Genomic DNA, 24,792 nt, shown 5'->3' on the forward strand with positions numbered 1-24,792 from the left:
TTAAAGAAATTGTCAGATTGCACGGTGTACCAGAAGTGATTGTATCTAATCGAGATGGACAGTTTACCTCCAGACTTTGGAGAGGTGTTCAGCAAGGATTGGGTACGAAATTACATTTCAGTACTGCTTTTCATCCACAGATTGATGGACAGTCTGAGAGGACTATTCAGGTACTGGATGATCTTCTGAGGTTATGTGTTTTAGATTTTGGAGGCAGATGGGAAGATCATATCCCATTGATAGAATTTGCATACAATAACAGTTATCAGTCTAGTATTGGTATGGCACCTTACGAAGCTGTGTATGGTCGAAAGTGTATAACACCTTTGACTCTGACTGAGGTGGGAGATAGACAAGAAATTAGTTCAACTTTTGTGGATGAAACTATTTTGAAAATCAATTTGAATAAAGAAAGATTGAAAGCTACACAAGATAGGTAATAGAAGTATTACAATCAGAAGCACAGATTTGTAGAATTTCAAGTTGGTGACTTTGTTCATGTCAAAGTCAGTCCGATGAAAGGCGTCAGTAGATTTGGAAGAGTGAGCAAACTCAGTCCAAGGTATGTCGGACCTTTTGAGATCATCGAAAGGATTGGTAATTCTGCTTACAGGTTGTTATTGCCTGATCAGATGTCTGATATACATAATGTGTTTCACATATCCTCTTTGAGAAAGTGGATATCTAATTATGAAAAAAAACTTTATGCTAATGATGTGGAGATTCAGGAAAATCTGCAGTACAAGGAAGAGCCTAAAAAATTTTTGGCTTATGATGTGCGAAGGTTAAGAAGTAAACAGGTTCTGATTGTTAAGATTCAGTGGAAACATAGAACAACAAGAGAGTCTACTTGGGAGAAGGAGTCGAATATGAGACAGTTATATCCGAGTCTGTTCTGACTCATTTTTTCTTTGGGAATGTCAAGGACGACATTGTTCTGAAGGTGGGGAGATTGTGAAACCCGGTTTTCCTTCCAGGTTTGTCCGGACGAAGTTGAGATCGTCCGAGACTATCAGTTCAAAACTTGGGGGAAGAGAGGTTCGTCCCAGGACGAATTTAGGTTCGTCGGGATGAAATTTGTTCAGAGAGCAAGTCGTCCAAGTACGATAACAAATTCGTCTAAACGAATTTTGTCCAGAGGAGAAATCGTCCCGGGACGAATAGGAATCGTCTCGTACGATCCTATTTTGTATATATCTATTTTAGATCTTTTTGAAGAGAGAAAAATCAAAGGAGAGAGAAAAAGGAAGAGAAGTGAATTTTGGGCGACTTCGATTCATTTTCGTCCGTCGCCGTAGTTGGAAAAGTTGACCGACTCGAGGTAAGGCACATTCCGTCTTTCTCAATTTTTCAGAAATGTGGATTTTGACGATTTTTCTGTTTCTAATTTTGTTTCCGTTAGCGAATACCTGGTTTCATTTCGTGCTGATAAATATTTTACCACATAACTTTATGTATGTTTCTGAGATGATGTTTTTGCACGTTTTGAGTATTTTTTAGAAGATTTTCATTGGGTATTTTGAATTCTACAGAGTTTTTATCGAATAGCGAATTATATGGATGTTGAAAATATTTGCTTCAATACAATGAAAGTCTTGAAATGATGTTTTCTGTATTTGTGGTAATTTGGTAAATTTTTGAAATTGTGAATTCTGTGGAATTTCCATATACTGTCGTTATGCTGCTCACGATTTTTCTGACGAAATCTGATTTCTAAATTCAATGATTTGATGTGTTTGTATGCTATAAAGGGAGTTATAAGGGGACAGAATCTGTTGAGATTATGTCTGTGTCCGGGAAGGGAGGCATAAGGGGCCAAAATCTTTTGAGATTCTGTCTGTGTTTGGGAAGGGAGGCATAAGGGGATCTGTTGAGATTATGTCAGGGTCCGGGAATCTGATATATAATATGTGATATGTGATCTTATCTGCTTTGACAATGTGCTTTATGATTTGTATGATTCTGATTTGAAATATGATTTGAATTATTCTATTATATGAAATAAATTCAGTTCTTTTGTATCAGTTGTTTGATTTCTGTTTGATTAGCTGTTTTATATGACTATCTATATTTTGTCTGATTATACGATTTTCTGTACGATTATATGAATTATGTACAACTACTTTTCTGATGTATTTGGATGTGAGTTTCTGGATATTTTGATTGGCTGGTGTAATTTTGCTGAGCTGTTAGATCATTCTTGTCATCTGCGTGGTTTTCAGGTTCTGGGAAAGGGAAGGAGGTCTTGGATTAGTCGTTCAGTGTTTGATCTGAGATTAGGTATTTTGTACTTTTGATTTTTGTACAGTCATGACTTTTCTGTTCTGTTCTTTTTGTTGGTAGCCATGCACTGTAATGTACATGATTATTTTGATGAAAGAAGGAAGAAAAATTCAGATGAATTTCTGTATATTTGGATATTTTTAGTAGCTCTCTGTTTTCTGTGTGTCTGTTTATTAGAAGAAAGTCTGAAAGCAAATTCCAAAGCTAGATCCTAAATTCATTCGTCGCGACTCGATGCGATGGGATTCGTTCCGGTATGGTTGGGTCGTGACAACTTAGACTAATATTTTTTCTAGCTGTAATTTGGTTTTTCTGCATCAAATTTCCATTTGTTAATAACTTATTTTCATATTTGTGGGTTGTTTAAATTTATGGTTAAAATAGTTTCATTTATTTGAGCATGAACTAAAGTAATTGTTTCTATGGGTTCTATTGATCCTTTAAATCTATAGAATTAAATCCAACTTATAACCAAACATAAAAAATCTAATCAAACTTCTCATTTCTCAAACATCTTTCTTTCCCTTCACTTGCATTGTTAATTTGTTATATCATAAACTTTAACATCAACAAATTTACCACTATGGAATTTTGATTTTAATAAACGGTATACTAGAAATTTTTCAATATGCAGATAAGGAAAAATGAGAAGCAAGAAATAGAGCAAGTAGAGTAGTAGAGACCTCTTCAAACAAGCTTCGGGCCAAAGGTAGCGACTGGAAAAAGCCAGCAAAGTGCGAACTGAGAGCTACCTCTTGAACGTCAAATGCGACAGGGAAGAAGACGGTTATGATGTATGGGGATAAAAAATTCAACCATATTTTAGCTTTATCTCTTAAAAAATGAGAATAATCTAAGCCTAATAACATCATCAATAATACTATTATACTTAAATATTGTATAATTTCTAAGAATTTAGCCAAATGTAAATTTAGATCTTCAACAGGAGTTCTCCCAAACTGAACATTTTAAACCATTTAAGTTATGACAAGTTTTATTTCAAAATTATTAGTTTGGATTCTAGGTCTATTAATGCTCTGATGAACTCTGTCAATTAAAGGGTTAATATAACTCCTAAGAGGTCTAGAATTATCTTAATCTAATATAGGTTTAGCCATTTTTATAATCTTTTTTTATTTTTTGAATTTTGTAAAGGGTTATTTCTATTTCAGAGTCTAACAACAAAGGTTTTTTTCTATGTTTACAAAGCATACAATCATGAATATGTAATAAATAAATAAAATAAAAGATATAAGTAGGTCTAATTATATAATTAATTCAATAATATAGTTAAAATTGCAAAAAATAAAATTGATCCCCGACAATGGTGCCAAAATATTATGGGGGTTATGGAGTGAATTTTTGAATTGAATAAAAATTTAGGGCTCTATCAACCCAAAATAATGCTCAAGTTTTCTTTAATATAAAACTAATAAAATTTCACTTAAGATATGAAAGTATATGTGTCAAATCAAGTAATAAAGAGATAGAGTAGTGTGTTAAACCCACGATGAAGTATGCTACTTGTAACAAACTACTACTATTTACTCTAATTACAATAATTATCTTACTGAAATAAAAATGATTTATATCTTTCCTAATGAGACCCTTAATTATAGATGTGATTTAGAGCATCCACATCCCTAGATCTCTGTTAAGCTTTTAGGGGTTAAAAAGATAACTACTGACCTCCTACTGTTATAGTATCTCCTTAAAAATCTAGAATATTTTACATCCTATGTCTAGGCATGCAAACATCCTATCTTAACATTTCTAATTGCTCTTACATTCCTTCATCAAGGTTATACCTCACATTATATTTTAACTACATATATGACATTGTGTGCATTAAATTAAGAACAATATAATATTGAAAATGTTATTTAACATTTGTAAAACAAGAAACTTCATTTGTACTTAACATGTACTTTACATCATCAATTCAAAATAAGAGAATTAATCAGATATAAAATATATGACAAGCAAACTCATTTTTATTAAAATAATGTAAGAATGAAAAAATAACAGAGTGGTATCACCAGAAAGGATCAAAGTATCTGATCTACACTCCTTCTCTCTTAACTTATAGAGATGCTTTAAGAAATACATGCTAAATATGATAAATGATTGTATCTTGTACTTTCATAGCCTTCCTTAAATTTTACTTTAAAAGGGAACTAGAGAAGTACTCTAAAAAGAAGTACTAAATTTTACTCAAGTGCCTAAACTCTCTTGTAAAACATAAACATAACATCACAACTATTTATAGAACAACTGAAAAAGGTATATGGTGCTGTGATGCTTGAAAGAGTGGCACCATGGCGTCATTGAAGTGAATTGTTACCTTGGCATTGAAACTATTGCACTACCATGATGCTTGCTAATGTTGATCAATTACTCAATGAATAATAACATCTCTTTATTGAGACAATGTGGCCCTTGGAAGTTATAACTACAATGTAGTGGTGTTGTTAACATTCGAGCACTGTGGTGCATAGAAAAGAATGGAGCTAAGACATGAGAAAATATGGCGCCACAATATTTGAAAATACATATTTAAGTGTTGCAAGCTGACTTTTTAAAGTCGCGGTGCTGGTAATGCTGCGATGATGGTTGAGTTGCCACCACAGTGCTTGCAAATAAAAAACATGACACCGCAATGTCCAATATGTGGCACCTCGACGGTATTGAAGGTGGCCCTGCGGTGTTGTTTCATCGAACGTTGCGACACTATAGTCTCCTTGGAATTTCTATCATTTTTTAGTTTTTTATGCACAAAAATAACTAAAATGATATATTTTAACTAAAAATAAAACATACAAAATGGTACATATTTAATTTATCGATCATATAAGGAAATGAAGAATCAAATTAAAAGAATTATTTTTAATTAGTGTTCTAATAAGGTGTTGAATGATATGAAAATGAAAAGAAATGTTAAATAGTTAAAGCTATCAAGTAGTTGTAATTTTCATAAATTGATTATCTTGTTGAACGACAAATGAAATGTCAAGTTAAGTAAATTTTCAAATAGTTTTCAAGCTACCTACAACTTGCCAAAACATAATGGGATTTGGCAGAAGAACCCTCCTTATTTATTTATTTTTTATTTTTTGGGTTTACTTCTAAATGAGTAGATACAGGTGGTGTATTTTGAATCACTATCAATATAATCGAATATTGTGTATATTTATATTGATTTAAAAAATAATAGTTTATTTTAAATTCTTAAAACAAACTTGTAAGAGCATTAAGATTCTTCATATGAAATATGACTTAAAGATGTTATTAAATGAGTAACCAGTGCTACATTTGTCATATTTATAGCAATATTGTCAACATAAATCAAATGAGAATAATATTACTCTATGTCTTACAAAGAATTAAATATGAGTTATATTGGCTATGCTTAAAGGAGGAAGAAGTAAAGTTTATCATAATTCATTAAACCATGCTCATGGAGCTTATTTCAATCTACAAAGTATTTTAATTTGCATACATCCAAAGAGGAATACAAAAAATTATGTGGGAGAATCATATAGCTCCCCTTCTTGAGAACACTACAAAGAATTATATTTTTAATATCCATTTGATAGAATGTCATCTTTATGAAGTAATAGAAGATATAATCATTCATATGGTAATTATTTTATCCACAAAGCAAAATATTCTACATAGTCAACTGCCTATTCTTATTAATTATCAAGAACAACTACTCATGCTTTATGAAAATCCAAAGTACCATCAAAGTGAACTTTGATTGAGTAAACCTATTTTATGCTAATTTATTTAACCATATGAGCACAATAAATAATATCCCATGTATGATTATCTTCTTAAAAATTATTCGGGATAGACTCTAGAAGCTATTTAGATATATTCTAATAAAATACTATAAGTCTTTAAATATAGCTTAAGTAAATCATAAGCACCTTTAAATCTATTATGAGTAAATAATAAAATCTAAGAAACCTTTAAATCCATCTCAAATAAATCTTAGATTCTCTTAGATGTAGCTTAATAATATCTTAAGTTCATATTTAGACCCATTTTAGGTAAATCTTGATATTTTAAACTTAATCCATGTCAATTTTAGATTCCTTTTAGATTTAGCCTTAGTAAATCCTAGGCTTTCATAAATCATCCATGACCTTATAGTCTAAGTGAATCCTAGTTTGGTCTCTTTAGGCCTATCCTGGCTTAGTTTTGGATATCTTCTATACTCTTGACTAATGATCTTGGTAGAGTAAAGCTCCATCAGTATTCATAAATTAGTCATTCTTTGCTTTGACTAAACTTGACCATGGTATTAATAACTTTTCTTAAGTTACCCATAAAGGATTTAGGCTTTATCAGCCCTACTTACTTTTATTTTGACCTTTTCTATTTGATTAATCAATTTAGATCATCTCATTGTATACTAATACATTACATCTTCATAAACTCTCGCATATATATTAATATGTTGAATCTTTAATGGTATGACTACCACGTGTATGTTCTTTTATAAGTTCACCACACCTATTGTGTAATATTCTTTAATTGACCTTATTTTAAAATTAGATTAGCTAGATCTTAATTAACTTGGCTTGATTCATTTCTCCTCACCCCCTAGTGAATTTAAGCCTTCGTAGGCCCCATTAAGTGAAATTATAGTCTCAGTGGACTAAGGCCCCAATAGATTTAACCATATTAATATAACTTAGCTTGACACAACCTTAGGTGAGCATAGGCCAACCCCTTGATTATGACTCTATAGATTTAAGCCTAAGTGAGCCCCATTAAATTTAGTCATATGAACGTAACTATTATCATACATGGTTTGCCTCTAAGAACGATAGATCAATCTTTTATAATATGCAAATAATGACTTGCGCTTATTATAGGATCCAACTAACTTTTTTAATGACCCGTGGCATGGTGGATCAGTGGCCCATATATTGCCATAGAGTTAGCATAATTGGAATATAAGATTGCATTGCATTGACCCAATTAGACATTCTTAAAATTGACCCACTTAGCTGGCTCCTAAGTTTAAATAGACTTGATTAGCTATTGTATGTCATTAGATACTTATATAACATTTTCTAGTATTAAATACTATATTCTCTCTATCTTATTAGATCAATAAATAAAATAAAAGATACTAAAAGATAGTCCATGCCTTTTTTCAATTATTGATAATATAAGATGAGCTTTAAAATGAGATTAAGGAAGTTTATAAAATAACAATAAAAATTAATAAAAGATACTGAAAGTAGATGTTATGAGAACCTACATACCAAAAAATATTTGCTTACAATAATGAAGATTTTCATCTATGAGTAATCCTTAACTTTGCATTGAATCGCTTCTTTAAAAATCCTTCAATGGATAAAATCACTAGCCACTATAGTTTCAAGTAGTCCTTAAGTTGAAGGTGAAAAGCACAATTAGAGAAGAAAAATCAAAGTAAAAAGTTTTACCATAGGATAGGTATATGATGGAATTAATATTTTATGAATTTAAAAGAGGATATGTAGAGTTTCAAGGTCTCATAAATGTTCTAAGGCAAGCATTGAAAGTAGCTTAATTCCATGCCATGACTTTAATTTGTAATCTAGATTTCACCTTAGCTTTGGTGTCCAATAGGTGGTCAAAATCTTCAAAATATGTCAATCGTAGTTGGGAAAATTTGTGGGATGTTTATACTGACTCAAGCTCGAATCCACAACAGATGAAATATAATTTAACTTATAAGATAAGGCACAAATATAACATCACATACATAACACTCGAACTCAAGACATCTTAGTTGATAGTCAAAACTTCCAACCAATAGACCAATGTGAGTCGCATTACCCTCGATGGTAGGAAAGTAAAAATTATTATTATTTAAATGATTAGCCAATGAACCCATCATCTAAAGAATATTTAGGCTTTGTTTGATATAGATTTCTTGTTATTTTTTAAAGCAACATTTAGCATAAACATTTTTAAAGTAAAATTTTTGTGCTAAAAAAATACTTAAAAAACAAATTAAAATGCTTTCCCAAACGAAATCTTAATTGAGGTAATCTAAGCAAAAGAATAAACTGAAAGGTAAGCAATTAGCCATGATTAGAAATTTATCTATTTTTATATTATTAATTACATATTTCCCTCTTTACATGCATTAAATTACGAGATGCCTGAAAGTCATTTAGTGAAATACAGGCTAAGATTTAAAGTTTGTACTATAGATTTATTAGCTTTTAAATTCTTTTGAATATTTTAGATTTTTTTTAATCCTACAAGTAGTACTCTTTATCTTATAGTTTCTCCAATTTATTAAAATTTAAATATAAATCCATTCTATACCCGCTATTTTTCAATGAATTACTTTATTACAAAAATTATTTCCTAATAATCCTTCTTTCATAATAAATCGTTTTTCCATCAAATTAAATCTTCTTTCATAATCAAACTATTTTTCTAATGCCAAAAAAGTTAACGATTGTTCTAATTCTTTAAAAAAAAATGAAACTTGATATAATTTTAATAACTATCATAACATCTATAACTAATTCTCAACTAAAAATATATAAGCATAATATATTATTAAATACATAACAGAAATTGCTAGCACAATTTACTAAACTGCAACTTTAAGAAAATCAAATTATTTAAAACGATTTTAGTATCAAAATTTTTTAAACTAAAAATTTTTTAACTAAAATGCTGCTATAAAAAGTAGAAAGAAAGCTGTACCAAATAAAACCTTAGGCATTATTTGGGACAGCTTTCTTACTGCTGCTTAAAGTAATTTTTTAACTAAAAAATTATTTTTAGGAAAAAGCCGTCCCAAACGAAGCCTAATTTCAGCCTACTTTTAAAGCAGCTTTTCATGAAAACTCAAAGAAAGAAAATACATCTAGAGCACAAAATTGCTATAGAACTTGAGCATAAAAGACAAACAAATAACAATACAAGTATAACAATGTTCCATAACATGCTTACCAGAGCATGCTTATTGTCCACCTATGTTGAAGTACACTCTTACAAGGAACTCAGTTTCTCTGTATGATATTCTACTCAACTGTTAACTCAAAACTGTGATACACAAATAAACCATTGATTATATTTGAATAAAAAATGCAAATTAAACCATTAAAGCTTGATACAAATATATGGTAAAAATATGGAAATCATTATTATATGAACTATGAAATAGGGAAGATTTTGACCGGAAAAGATATCAGATATCTTGAGTAAATCCATCACCAGCTAATTTGGAGAATCATCAGTGCCTCTGGGTTTGCCTCTCAGCATCTCACCGAAGCCACCCCTCATAATTCGTCGGAACCTTGTGTCATCTTGCTGGGACTGTGAGCTTGCCTGACGAGGGGAAGAAGGATCATTTATGTCTGTTGATTCTTTCTTCACCCGGAGAGCGGTTTCTCCAAAGAAACTAGTCATGGAAGAAGCAATTCCAAGATGAGCGCCCATAACCTTGCTGATGCTTTCAAATGCTCCGCCTGACCTTTCCTTCATTATGATCTCGAGTGCTTCCTTGTGTGCTGGGTCGAGGTTATCATGGTCCTTCAGTAAGTTGTGTATGGCTGGTATAAGAAAGTCTCTCACGCTGGTCGACGAAAGATCTGGTCAAAAAAAAAAGTTGCAAACATGATTTTTAGGTAAATCAGGGGTTACCGTATAAAGATCCAATGAGGAAAGATAGAAGTTTGTAAGAAAAACGTGCATGTGCATCTATAAAAATGAATTCAAAATTAAAATTTTCTATGACCTTATCAAGATGCTATGATCCATTATTTTGGATTTTTTGGCATAACCTGAACTTCATGGCTAGACGTTTTTTTTGCCAATTCCTATCTTGAGGATATTTGTCAACCAATTTCTCCTTTTAAAATTTCAACCTCTTCTCGGCCATAACTCTTCCCAAGATTTCATAGAATATCTTCTTCCGGATGAAATTTCTCCCCTGAATTTTCAGGATTTCAACCTCCGATGGTCCCAAGACAATGCTATGATACCAATTTGATAGGAAATACTTGAGTTTGCAAGTAACCCTAAGAGAAATACTTGAGTTCGCAAGCAAACCTAGCAGTGATTGGTGCAAAACAGCAAGAAAACTGCTGATTACAGCAAAAAACAGCAACGGTACAACAACCTTCTTGAGAAATATGGAGAAAACTGAGAGAAAAAAAGAAGAATTCCATTGTGTATACAATTTATAGTGCACGTGCAGAGGTATTTTGAAAGTATTTGTAGACGCCTTCTATCAGCTTGTAAGGACGTTGCGGATCAGGTGGCGTGGCGTAGCAGCTTCTGAGTAGAGTTATTCGCTGCTTCGTACAGGTAGACTGTCGTGCACGGCTCGTTGCTTTCTGCAGGTGGATCGTAGTGCACTAACGAATCTCCTACTTTTGTTGTTTGATGTTTATTTTCATTGTAGTTCTTTGGCATTTGTTCGTAGATTGTATGTAATATTTGCAGCGGGGCAGAAGCTTGTGGGAGCTTGTATCTGTCATATTCTTTATACACTTTATTGTGGTATTTAGCTCGTGTAGTATATCTGTCATTGCTACAAGTAGGCAGGTAGATGTATTCCTTCACAGACTGAAATTGACTTCAGGATACTGCATTTACTGAAGTCTTTATGCATCTACCGATCAGTGGCATGTGGCACATACAATTGTCTTTGTAGAGAGATCGTATGTGTTGCAGATCTTTTTTATGGAGACTAAATTGGATGTATAGGGGTCTCCTACAATAACTCGTAGGAGCTCCTCAGTTTCATCATTTGTAGGGTTAGATGCATTTGCTTGTATCTTGATGTGGATTGTAATTCATGATCACATGCATTGTACATCGATCTTCAACACTAGTAATAAACAACAGCTTTTATGAATGACTTCTTAGATACATCTCGATAGATCAAGCAACTATCGCGGTGCTTCTTGATCTATTTGTGACCCAACCATAATTCTTTCCAAATTGTTGTTGACCACTGTTGTTATTTGCAAGAGGATTAGTGCATTCATGTCTTTAGAAATTATTCTGAGTCATTCAACTGCTTGAGTTTCATCATCAATTGTATGTGAATCGCCTTGCATATGAGCTAAATGGAATGTCCTTATGCCTCAATTTGTGATTAGATCACACATCCTTATGATTGTTCATTGCTTGTAGGCATGTTATAATTGTGAACTTTTCTTGTCTCCCCACATTGTTTGCAACATGTATGAAGAGGTCACATGCATCTTTCGTTTGATTATGAGAAAGTTGAATCCATTGATAGCTTGCATCATTAAACTTAATGATTGATACTTGTGGTCTTTGGAAAGATCATACATCCATTGAATTAGAGTTTGATTCTCTAACCATGGTTCAAATTTAGATCCACAAGTCATTATCATTAAGTTTATGTCATTTGCTTAGTTTAAGTTCAATAGAGTCCACATAATGTATGAATCAAGTTCAAGGCTTATGTCCAAGTTTTGTAGTCAAGTTCTTATTTAGCTCATTTGATGTTTCAACCGAATTCATTCCCAATTCATGTCCTTGTTTGAGTTCAAAGCACAAGTTCAAGTCATAACTCACTGCACCAAGCTCTTTTGAGTTCAAGTAGTCCACCTCTTATTTTTGAGTTTGATATCCAAGCTCATATATTTTTTATTAGACTTGAGTTCAAAATATGTCTTATGATGTCCAAAAACTAATTCAAGTTCTTTATGGTTCAAGACAAATCTTTGCCCAAGTACAAATGTTCAAGTGTAGGTACAAGTCATATGTCCCTTATTGTTCTTGCAAGTGCAATTTCATATCCAAATTATTCAAGTTATGATTGATTGAGTTTGAGTTCACTTAAATTATTCAATCAAATTCCAATTTTTTTTGTCCAAGTCCTCAATTTCAATAGAAATTTCGGCAACCTCCCGACGTCTCCCCCGTTTAGGGAAAAAACCAAGAGACAACCTTCCCCTCGACGCTACGTGAGCGCTTCAGGTAGGCGTCAAAAATGACACCGCGGTCGCATTTTGTATTTTTTTTATCCCCGCCTGCTACGTGAGCGTTTAAGGGTGTTTTTTTATTATTATAAGAAGAAAACACATTAGAAATAAACACGAATTCCCCCCCTCTGCACCACGTGGGCATTCGGGGGTACTTATATAAAAATAAAGCAAAATAAAAATACATTTTTTTTATCCCCTTCGCCGCAAGCGTCGCACCTGTTTCCCGTCCTACAATGCTATGTGAGCGCCTCGGGGGTTTGCCGGCTCGTTACTAGCATTGAAGAGGAATCCTTAAATCGTCGCAAGCATCGCATCGGTTTCCCGCCCTACAACGCTACGTGAGCGCCTCGGGGGTTTGCCGGCTCATTGCTAGCATCGAAAAAAGAACCATTATTTCATATTTTTTTCATTTTTTAGATTAATTATAATTACAATAATTAATTATAATTAATTTAAAACTAATTATGATTATTTTACAAATTAATTATACTTAAAAAAATGATAATAATAATTAACAATAATTAGTAATAAATAAAATAAACATAAAATATATACCTAAGACTCTATCGGGTAGGGGTGAGTGAGTTGGTTGAGTTGGGCTGAGTGGGGTGAGCTTTAGGTTTAAGTGGGCTAAGTGGAGTGAGTAGACTGAGTTGGGACTGAGTCGGGCTGAGTCAAAGTGAGTTGAGTGAGTCAGCTGAGTTGGAGTGAGTAGGGTTTTATTTGAGTGTAGTTATACTTGATAATAATAACTAATTAATAATAAATTACAATTAATAATTAATTAATACTAATTAATTATCTACAATTAATAATTAATTATAAATATATAAAAAGATAATAATAATAATTAATTATAATTAGTATTACTAATCATAATTAATAATTATTAATAAAAACAAAATAATAGTAATATTAAAAATAATAACATATAATACATAAACTACCTAATTCCCTAAGAAGCTGGCTGTAGGGTTCAGTCAAGAGGAGATCGGGTAGAGGCTTTGGAATCGAGCAGAGAGGTGAGCTCTCTGGACGGGATCGAACGGAGAGGAGGCGGGTTCGGCTATGGAGGAGCACGGTTGGTAAGTCCCCTCTCTCTCTCTCTCTCTCTCTCTCTCTCTCTCTCTCTCTCTCTCTCTCTCTCTCTCTCTCTCTCTTGGCTTAGGGTCGGCACAGACGGAGGTGTAAGCAGCTATGGGAGTCGAGAGAGGAAGGGCCTTGCGTAGGATCTGGTCGGGAGAGAGCAGGAGGTCGGGATTTGTGTGCGGGGAGGAAGAGCAACCGAAGGCTTTGCTCGGGTGAGTATTTAACGACGCGAATGAGCCTTCTCGAGCAGAGTTTGAGCAGGAATCGTGGAGAAACGACTGGAGCGGCGCCGTTTGCAGCGAGATTTCGGCAGAATATTGCGGATCCAACGGTCTACAGGTATGTATGATGGAGTTTCATCTTTTTTTTTCTGAATTTCATACAAAGGTCAACATCTTCCTCCGTCAACCAATTGACAGAGAAATATCACTCCACCTTGTAGATCCACCCATAGTCATCCTCGCCCTCAAAGATAGGCATTTTCAGCTTCCTCATCTTCGGGTCACCCCTGTTGCCCCTGAATCCTCAATATCCCCCCATTCCGCAAAGAGGAGGTGCTCCCCAATTGTCATGATCTTCCCTTCGACGATCATACCCAACCCCTTCTTCAAATTCCCCTATTCTCCTTTCAAAATCAGCACCTCTGCGATAGAATTCCTCCCTTCTTCCTACAAAGTCAGCAACCCTTCTTTCGAAACCAGTGCTCATCTCCTCCCTAGAAAGTGGTTCTAGAGAAGGCATTCCATCTTCACCCTCTAAAATATCCACTTCCATATTTTCCCTTTTCATATTAGTGTTTCCACCTCTTCCATTGTCGCCGATAGGTTCCCTTGCTTTTGATGTCGCCGGATTGGTCTTCACTTCTAGCAATTTCTTGAACATCTCTTCCATCATGGTGAACTTCCCCTCCATCTTTTCGTTATTGGAAGAAATTTATTTTTGAAAATAAAAATTTTTTTCCTCCAAATCTGATTTTATTTATCCAATTTCTCCTTCCAAAACTTCAACCTTCTTCCTGGCCATAACTCTTCCCACGATTTCCAAGAATATCTTCTTCTAGATGAAATTTCTCCCTTGAATTTTTAGGATTTCAGCCGCCGATGGTCCCAAGACAACGCTCCGATACCAATTTGATAAGAAATACTTGAGTTCGCAAGTAACCCTAAGGGAAATACTTGAGTTTTTTGCAAGCAAACCTAGCAGTGATTGGTGAAAAACAGTAAGAAAACTGCTGATTATAGCATAAAACAACAACGATACAACAACCTTCTTGAGAAATATGGAGAAAACTGAGAGAAAAAAAATGAAGAATTCAACTAGCTGATGCAGAAAAACAACAAATGATACAAGAAACTAAGGGGTGAGCGGTCGCGTGAGATCCGTTCGGGCAAGAGAGACGAGGGAGGTTGGGGGTTATGCGAATGCCTATGCGAATGAGGGAGGGGACTCTCTAATACCGAATCCTTTGAATGAGGCTTCGCAGGATTGTAAAAGCATGGAAGAAATGACGTGAGGGTGGCTCAATGTCATCTCCTACATGGGATAATATTTTATCTTAGTGATCTCTGCTAAACCGTCGAAATCAAAGAGAAAAGGGTGCGGATAAAGATTACAAAAAGAGCGATCACAGCCGTTGAATTCAAATGCAAAAACAATAGCTGATTAGTCACTGAATCGGACATAATTCGACTTGATTTGAGTCGATTTGCGTCCAATTTGACTCGTTGTGGGTCGATTTGGGTTTGACTCGACTCAACAAAATTAAATCTAGATAACACAACGACTCAAATTGAATCAAATCCGACGTAACTAAAATGTATCGATCAAGGCTAATTAAACTTCGTCGGGTCTAATTTGACTCGATTCAAGTCATCCCGAGTTCAAATTAGACTCGATGAGGTTCAATAAAGTTGATCAAAGATGCTCGATGATACTCGTACGAAAATTGATGTCAACATTCACCTCCCACCTCCTGTATTGTTCTGATCATGGATTTGAGAGATACTCCGGCCATGGACAGACCTGCATCGCCCTGGATCATCATCCTCCTTCCTCCCACCACAAGTTCCATCCTTAGTGCTCCCCAATTGACCTTGGTCTCTGCCAAGGTCTGCAGTCACTTCATCCCCAGGATGACATCAGTACTCCCCAACTCCAAGGGAAGGAAGTCCTCCCTCACCTAGATCCTCTGAATCATCAGCACTACTCCCCTACAAACTCCTCTACCCATTTCCAATTTTCCCATGTCTATCATCACCGCATATCCTCCTGTATCCACTAGTTTCACCCCTAGCAGATCCACAATCTGGGTGGAAATGAAATTGTGGGTTGCGCCACTATCTATCTACACAATCACCTCTCTATCAGCTATCTCTCCCTTCATTGTCATAGTGTGATTCGGAGTGAATCCCACTACTGAGTTTAGAGAGACTTCTGCCACATCAAGATGCAACTTCTCCTCTTCCTCCATCTCTAACCCACTCCCACCTCCCTTTTCAGCTTCCTCGTCATCACAAACTGTGAGAACCTCAAGAGTTCGGTCATTATACCTATGCCCTGTCATGTACTTCTCATCACATCTAAAACACAATCTTTTAGCCCTTTTTTCTTGTATCTCCTTCTCAGTCAGCCTTTTGAAATTTCCTCCATTTCCCCCTCTAGCTCTCTCCATGGGCACTTCCTTCAGACTCCCTGGTGCTGGCCCCTTGGGAGCTAAGAAAGTCGTGGTCATCTTGTACGACCCCCCCTGAGCTGCTGCCTCTAGCCCCCCAGGTTGCTCCCCCCTAGCACCTCTCTCCAGCCGCTTCTAGTCCTCCACAACCTAGCCTTGCTCCATGGCCTCCCCCAGGTCTCTTAGCTTCATCACCCTAACTGCTGCCTATATATCCGATTTAAGCCCTTTCATAAAGTTCTCCTCTAGCACTGTCTCAGAGAGCCGGTCTAATCTGCTGGCCAAGTACTCAAACATGTCATGGTAATCTGCTACGGTCTCCTCTTGTTTCAAAGCAAAGAATTGCTCATAGAAGTCTCCTCCCCAACCGATTCGAAAACGTTCTAGTAAGCTCTCTTTGAACTCCCTCCAGCTCCTGATGAGTTGCCTCATGTCACGTCGTTGTTACCATGCCAGTGCCTTCCCCTCCAAACATAGTCATGTCGCCATCAGTTTCTCTTCCTCCGTCAACCCATTGACAAAGAAATATCACCCCACCTTGTAGATCCACCCATGGCCAACCTCGCCCTCAAAGATGGGCATCTTCAGCTTCCTCACCTTTGGGTCACCCTTGTTGCCCCTGAATCCTCCATATCCTCCCATTCCGCAAAGAGGAGGAGCTCCCCAGTTGTCACGATCTTCCCTTCTGCGATCATACCCAACCCCATCTTCAAATTCCCCTCTTCTCATTTCAAATTCAGCACCTCTGTGGTAGAATTCCTCCCTTCTTCCTACAAAATCAGTAGCCCTTCTTTTGAAACCAGTGCTCATCTCCTCCCTAGAAAGTGGTTCTAGAGGAGGCATTCCATCTTCACCCTCTAAGATCTCCACTTCCAGATTTTCCCTTCCCCTAAATACGTTAGGGTTTCCACCTCTTCCATTGTCGCCGATGGGTTCCCTTGCTTCCGATGTCGCCGGATTGGTCTTCACTTCTAGCAATTTTTTGAACATCTCTTCCATCACGGTGAACTTCCCTCCATCTTTTCGTTATTGGAAGAAATTTAATTTTGAAAATCAGAAAATTTTTCCTCCAAATCTGATTTTAGTTACCCAATTTCTCCTTCCAAAACTTCAACCTTCTTCCCGACCATAACTCTTCCCACGATTTCCTAGAATATCTTCTTCCAGATGAAATTTCTACCATGAATTTTCAGGATTTCAGCCGCCGATGGTCCCAAAACAATGCTATGATACTAATTTGATAGGAAATACTTGAGTTCGCAAGTAACCCTAAGGGAAATACTTGAGTTCGCAAGCAAACCTAGCAGTAATTGGTGTAAAAGAGCAAGAGAACTGCTGATTACAGCAGAAAACAACAACTATACAACAACCTTCTTGAGAAATATGGAGAAAATTAAAAGAAAAAATGAAGAATTCCACTAGTTGATGCAGGAAAACAACAAACGATACAAGTTTCTTCAATTCGAGAGGAAGAAACAACTCTCCAAATCTCTAGCCAAGTCTAGATCCCAAAGGAACAAACCCTAGATCTCAAATTTGATTTCAAACTCAAGATAATCTCAAACCCTAACAAGAAAGATTAATTAAAGCAAAAGAAAAATTACATAATCCCTAAACAGCCCCGGACCGGCAGTTGTAGACTAGAACTGGTCCAGGTTGGACCAATTAAGGTCTAACACCTAGCTCATAGAGATGTCCATTATGTAACAGAGTGAACTTTTACCATTATGTAATTAAGGTGATTTAATAACACATATAAGGCATAACCAACATACACGAAATGGGGTTGCCACATCGTCTGGAGCAAGATTTTTGAGCGTAACTGTACATACAGCAATATTGAATTAAGCAGTTTTAATCAAATTTTAAATTTGACTACCTTGGCAATCTCAAGGTGCATGCCATAGGGGCGGTTGCTTTAAGCATTATGTAGCCATTACTTTTTTGGGGGACTTTTTAATCTTTACTTTCTATGGTGAAGCTCGAGTACGAGGAGATTCAATGTTGGATACAACAAATTCCACTTCGGATGATTTTTTTGTCTGAACAGTGAGAAGTGGGCAATTAACTAATGCTTCATTTGGGATAACTTTCTTACTATTTTCTAAAACAACTTTCTAGTACAAAAAAATTTATTTCAAAAATTTTTTATTAAAAAACTATTTTAAAATCAATAACTAAGTTGTCCCAAACGAAACCTAAATGAAAGCCTCCGACCAAAGCACAATAGGATTATTCCACCTTGACAAAGCTCGAGTAAGCAAGAATGAGAATGAAAATAAATGTAAAGCAAGACATTTGATACCAACATTTAACTAGCCTAGTGCATTTAAATAATTTGACACTTAACGGCAGTGTTTTAATTTCTTATAAACATTCATGTCTGTTGTTTAAGATCGAGACTTTTACTTTAACTATCAAAGAATACCCTGATTTAAGGTACATTGGGTTAGCTATATTTATGAATATTAATGCTCGAATTAATTTAAATGACTACTATAACATATTATATTCTTATTCTTTTTCTTGTAGTTTGAACTTTATATTAAAATTATTTAACCCATTAAACTATTAGTTCATTACATATAATGATTGTTGTTTCAAGAAATGAAAAGGAGCAGGCTAGACATAGACAGGTGCCCAAGTTTTATCCTTCATCTTCGTATTTTGGTTGTATAATTTTGAATGAAACATAGCAAAAAGATATACATGTTGTAATTTTAAGGTTATGTATTAATTATATATGAAATTTGATAGAAGCTCCATATTCCATTTTGACTCTTTAAATTATGCATGCTTATATATTAAAAATTATGATAGTTTTAGGGTGGCAAACGAAACAAATTGAGAGAAGCTAGAGGCTGTTCAAGTTTGAGATCATTTAGCGTTAAAACTGAGACCCTACCGGCAGAATAGACTAGCAAAGAGGAATAAGAAACTGTCCCCATGATACTTTAGGCCTTATAAGATTTTGGAGCGTGTACTTGCCAACGGCGAATGACGCACCACGGTGCAAAGTTCCCTATAGAGCCATGTAGCATAGCGCACGGCGTGGCGCACGCCATTTTGAACACAATGCAAAATAAAAATTAATTTAAAAAATCATTATATGAATCCTATTTTAGAGTATCAATCAAGTTAGGTAAGATTTGGTTGAATATCTTTGTGGTCCAACATCTAAACCATTAAAGTGAGCTTCTAGTTCGTCCAAAATTTATACTAAAATAAAGTCTAATAAAATCTAACTAAACTATTTTAATCATATCAAATAATTTAAAATTAATTATTATATTATTTTAGAAATTAAAATATATAATATTAAAAATTATTTATAATTATATTAAAAAATCCCTAAATTTCAAATTTCGTCGCGCCAACTTGATCATGTGCTCCGTGCCATGTAGCTGATGTAGTAGGTGCGCTGCATTGCACCATGTGTCATGGCGCGCGCCATTGACAAGTATAGTTTAGCCAAACCAGTTCGAACTTGGCTTAAGCTTTCATGATAATATTTAAGCTTGATTTATTTAAATCCCTGCTTGCTCGTGTTCGATTTGTTTATATTTAAGCTGTTTGTTTTATGCTTATGGAGCTTTAAATGGGCAGCTTATCAAGCTACTCATTCTGTATTGATCGAGCTTTAAACAAATAGCATAATTTTCAAGACAAACAAGATTAAAATATTAAATTTGTTTTAATAAATTTTTAAAAACATAATTTAATAAAAAATTGTTTTAATTTTTTTGTTGCATATATTTAGAACAATATACAAATACAACCACTAAAGGAACATGACTGCCTCATACCAGCATGCTTGCTACTAAAGGACTGTTTGGTTCCCTAAAACAAGAATGCAACATAAAATAAATGTAGTGTAAAATAAATAAAAGTGTATTTAGAATACTTTAGAGTTGTTTGGTTGTCTGCAAAGTAAATGCAGAGAACTTTTTTTCTTGTTTGGTGAGAAATGTGCGGTGTAAAGTAAAAAAATAGTGTATTTTGAATATTTTTGGTATGTAGATTGTAGATGGATGCTAGAGTCGGTGTGAGGTGGTTGTAGTCTGGAATGGAGTTGGAGAACGACGGCAAGAGCTGCTGCTGTGGAGTCAGAATCGGAGTCGTATGGCTGCTCGGGGGTGGAATCGGGCGACTGCTCGGGTGTGTCGATCGCACACAGCAAGAAGAAGAGGGGTCTTAATGTGAGAGGGAGATTTGAGGCTTGTGGATGCCTAATCTGTGAGAGAACAGAGCAGACGAACCTGAACAATATGAACACAACAGATCTCGCAAGAGCTAGATTACGTGAGGATGAGCTACCAAAAGGGATTTGATTTCCCTGGATTTCGGGAGAGAAAATGACGGAGAAGGCCGGGGTTTTGTGAGAGAGGAAGAGTCTAGTTAGCGCCTAGTCCCGCATTTAAATCTTTCACACTCGGTATTCATAACTCACCCTATTTGAGCGGGTTTGGAATACACTGGAAATACACTAACTAAAATATTTGGAATACACTCTTTTTACACTAAAATTTTACTTCACTTCAAACCAAACACCAGATTTTTCAAAACCCTTGCATTTAGATTATTTTACACTCTAAATGCAACAAATCAAACAACCCTTAAGTGGTTTTGCTTTACACCATATAAACACTAGAACTTAAAATATCCAACTGATATGGGATTAAAAACCCCCTAGCAACATGTTATTGTTTAAAAACTGAATGAATATAAATGAATGAAGTTCTATGCAAGTTGAAAATTTGGGTGAATATAGAAAAAAAGTTCTATATAAGTAGATAAATAAATGAAGAAACATTTTTTAATATAGATAAAAATTAATTATAGATAAAAAAAATTTATAAATAGAGTAAATCAGTGCACAAAAATTAGATTCAAATGTGTTTTGATATATTGAGAAACTTAAATCAAAATTAAATTTTAAAAAAATATTTCTTAGAATTCGATTGGAAAATATATCATTTTAATATTTTATTTTTAACGAATCTTAATCAAACAGATAAGTTAATTCATTAAATATATAAAATGTGTGAAATAGTATACATTGTCTCAATCAAACTTTATAATGAGCGTCATATCAAGCCATAATTGAGCTTCTTTACGAACTTGTTCATGAGCCCCAAACAATATTTTCATGATCATAAACGAGTCAAACAACAAGATGTTCAAGCTTGCTCATTTAGCAATCAAGTATTTATTAAAATGTCCAAGCTGTTAAATTAGTTAATTAAACAAACATGAATGAGTTCTTATCGAGCCGAATCACGAGTAACTTGTTGAACGCTCTAATCATTTGAAGTCCTAGATAGATCTACTAATAGACTATGAGTGTAATTTATATTTTGTGATAATCTAAACATGCTAATTTTCTGCTCACTCAATCTTTAATAGTAAAAGATGAGAAAGCTGCAGAAGGAAATGTGTTTGATTGCATTATCTGTCATTATTACATCTCATGTTTAACTTAAAAGGATTAAACTGGGGCGTCACATATAACAATCTATTTTGTCTTGCAAATTCCAACATAAATACATTTTTTGCTTAGATGTAACTTGAAAGCTAAAGTTCTCTAGAACAATTAGACTAAATTGTCAGTCTTTATTGCGTCTCATGCTTGACTAGGAGGGGTTAAATACGGCGTGACATATAAAAACCTATTTTTTCTTGCAAATTCCAACATAAATAAATTGTTTGCTTAGAAGCAACTTGAAACCTAAAGTTAGCTAGACATTATGAAGTGTAGTGTATGTTAGGCTAATTTTCTATTCAATCGATCTTGATTAGTAAAAGTCAAGATGCTTGTAGTGGGAAATGTGCTTAATCGCATTGTTCATCTTTGCTATATTTCACGTTTGAATGGGAGCGGTTAAAATAGGGCATAAAATAAAATGATCTATTTTGCCTTGCAAATTCTAAAATAAATAAATTGTTTGCTTAGATAGATAACTTGAAAGCTAAAGTTAGCAAATTCCAACATAAATGCGTTATCTGATTAGATGTAACTTGAAAGTTGAAATTAAATTGAATTAGTGAACTTAAAAGAGGAACATATGAACAAATAAATAAAAATTGATTACACATGAGACGACATCCTGTGTGCTTATTCATTCCCATGTTAGACCGGTTCACAGTGAACCGGTCCAGCTGGCCTAAGGGGGGCCGGCTCGAATTGTTTATAGGAGGCAGAAGGAGTCCGCCTCCTTGGCTTTGTCCACCCAAACGGGCGGGCCCCACTCCTAATGTTTTGAAAACCAAACGTAGTGGGAGGTTTTGGCTTGGGAGGGAAAATTGATTAGGAAATATTCTGTATTCAAGAGGATGAGGGGGATTAGGGAGTTTCTCATGTTTTGATTAATTGAGATTAGGGTTTTTTGGAGGCTTGGGCTCTACACAATCTTGTCTAGAGATTTGGGAGAGGCAATCCTCATTTCGAATTGAGTATCTCTTGTATCTTTGCTTTGTTCTTGTTTCCCTTTGATTGTTATAAGATTTTGCTATTGTTTGCTTGTTCTTCCACCACAATTCTTTCGTTTTCTCGCTGTTTTACTAAGTATTGATTAGGTTTGCTAGCAAACTCAAGTATTTCCCTATCAAATTGGTATCAGAGCAAGTCGTGGGACCGGTGGAGGACTGTTTTCGGCTAATTTCAATGGTGATTTTTTGCCCGGAAGGAAGGGAGATAACTGTTTTTTGGAGTTCCAAATCCATATTTTTTGTTTCTACAAACTCCGGATTGTGATGGCGGCCAAAAAAGTGGATGCTCTGGAGGAAAGGCTTGAAGGGGAGATGAATCAAATCAAAACGACGGTGGAGGAAAGGATTTCGTCCATGGAAGGGCAAGTTGTCGATCTACGGGACATGAAGAAAAAGATGCTAGAAATTTAAAATAAATAGCAGCTTCTGTGGCGAAAAGAATGGAAGGAAAAAGTATGAATTTTGAAATTCGTAGGGAGGAAAATGAGGTGGAAATCATGGAAGGAGAGGGAAGAAGACCCCATCTAGAGCCTATCCAGAGGAAAGAAAGAGAAGGTGGATATGGGGAACGCCATAAGGGATACTATAGCCATCGAGCTGCTGATTTTGAAGAGAGAATGGGGGATTTCGAAGGGGGTTTGGGCTATGGCAGGGCAAGGGAAGATTGGGAAACATGGGGTGAACCTAGCACTTGGGAGAGGAGAAACTATGGAAGAATCCGGAGCAATGGGGGCGACTAGAAGGCGAGGAAGTTGAAAATGCCTATATTCGAAGGAGAATATGTGTATGGGTGGATTTACAAGGTGGAAAGAAACTTCGTCGTCAAAGGGCTGACGGAGGAGAAGCTGATCGCGGCCAAATTGTGCTTGGAAGGAAAAGCCTTGTCGTGGTATCAGTGGAGAGATCAGAGGAGGCCTATCAGGAACTGGAGGGAATTCAAAGATTGCATAATATAACATTTTCAAACCAACCGGGGAGGAGATTTCTATGAGCATTTATTTGCTCTAACACATGAGGGATTGGTAGCAGACTACCGAGACCAGTTTGAGCACCTAACTAGCAGAGTGGAGACTCTCAGATACAGTATTGGATGGAAATTTCATGAAATGGCTGAAGGCGGAGATCCGGGCAGCAGTGAAGGTTTTGATGCCCCGTGACTTGGGGGAGGCCATGAAGTTGGCCCAACTGGTGGAAAATTAGATAAATATAGAGAGGGGAGCCATGAGTAGTAGCACCGGGGGAACTTACAGGATGACGACCACTCATCTAGCACCTAAAAGTCCTGCAACAAGAGGGAGTCGAGAGGCCACTAAGGAGAAGATAGGAGGAGGAGGCGGGGGAAATTTCAAGCGGCTGACGGAGAAAGAGATGCAGGAGAAGAGGGTTAATGGGTTGTGATTCAGGTGCGATGAAAAGTACACGCCGGGGCATCGGTTCAAGGACCGAACTCTTTAGGTTCTCAACGTCTGTGATGACGAGGAGACTGAGGAGGGAGCTGAGGAGGAGACTGAGGAGGAGATGGAGAAGCAACACTTGGATCTGGCTGAGGTTTCCCTGAACTCAGTGGTGGGATTCACTATGAATCACACCATGAAGGTGAAGGGAGAGATAGAGAATAGAGAGGTGGTGGTGTTGATTGATGATAGGGCTACTCACAATTTCATTTCCACCTAGGTCGTCGACCAACTGGGAGTGAAATTGGTGGATACCGGATGTTACGGGGTGATGATGGGTATAGGGAAGGTGGAGAGATGAGGGGATTTGCAGAGGAGTGCGACTAACTGATGCAAGCAAAAATTTGGGAGGGCCCCAAATTTTTGCTAACAAAAGAAACTCTTCCTAGATAATAGAAGATTACAAGATCTCACAAAAACTAAACGAATTAGACAAAAACAAACTTTTTATATCATAAAGACTCTTACAAGACGCTTACAAACGACACTTAAAAAAGGACTTATAAGAAATAAAGACTTAAACAAGAGGACACCCTAAAATTGCTTCACTTAGAGACGAAAGATACAGATGGAGTGGCACTTGCGGAGAGACGAAGAGATTAGAAGCCTAGAAGAAGGGTGGAAAGAGCCCGCAGGATTTCCAGAGGGGATGAGAAAGAAGAACGGACAAAGCTCGCAAGCTTTTCCAATAACCCGCAGGTTAGATTCCAAAAATCACATATCATTCTCTACTTTTAAAAAGCCCAAAACATCTACTATATATAGGCATAAGAGGGGAACTAAACAGCCATTAAAATATTAATTAAAAGCT

The 24,792-nt window shown here is 35.7% G+C and overlaps 1 protein-coding gene across 1 annotated transcript in view; it reads right to left on the minus strand.

The window, feature by feature from the left end:
* Positions 1 to 9,176: 9,176 nt before the first annotated feature.
* The window catches only part of LOC110093489 (RAB11-binding protein RELCH homolog), a 38,913-nt gene continuing 23,297 nt past the window's right edge, over positions 9,177 to 24,792 (minus strand). The window contains exon 20 of the mRNA XM_020818395.2: positions 9,177 to 9,902. Coding sequence (XP_020674054.1) covers positions 9,529 to 9,902 — 374 coding nt within the window. The 3' untranslated portion in view covers positions 9,177 to 9,528. The remainder of the gene's footprint in view (positions 9,903 to 24,792) is intronic.

This window comes from Dendrobium catenatum, unplaced genomic scaffold (assembly GCF_001605985.2).
Source record: "Dendrobium catenatum unplaced genomic scaffold, ASM160598v2 fragScaff_scaffold_323, whole genome shotgun sequence".
Lineage (NCBI taxonomy): Eukaryota > Viridiplantae > Streptophyta > Magnoliopsida > Asparagales > Orchidaceae > Dendrobium > Dendrobium catenatum.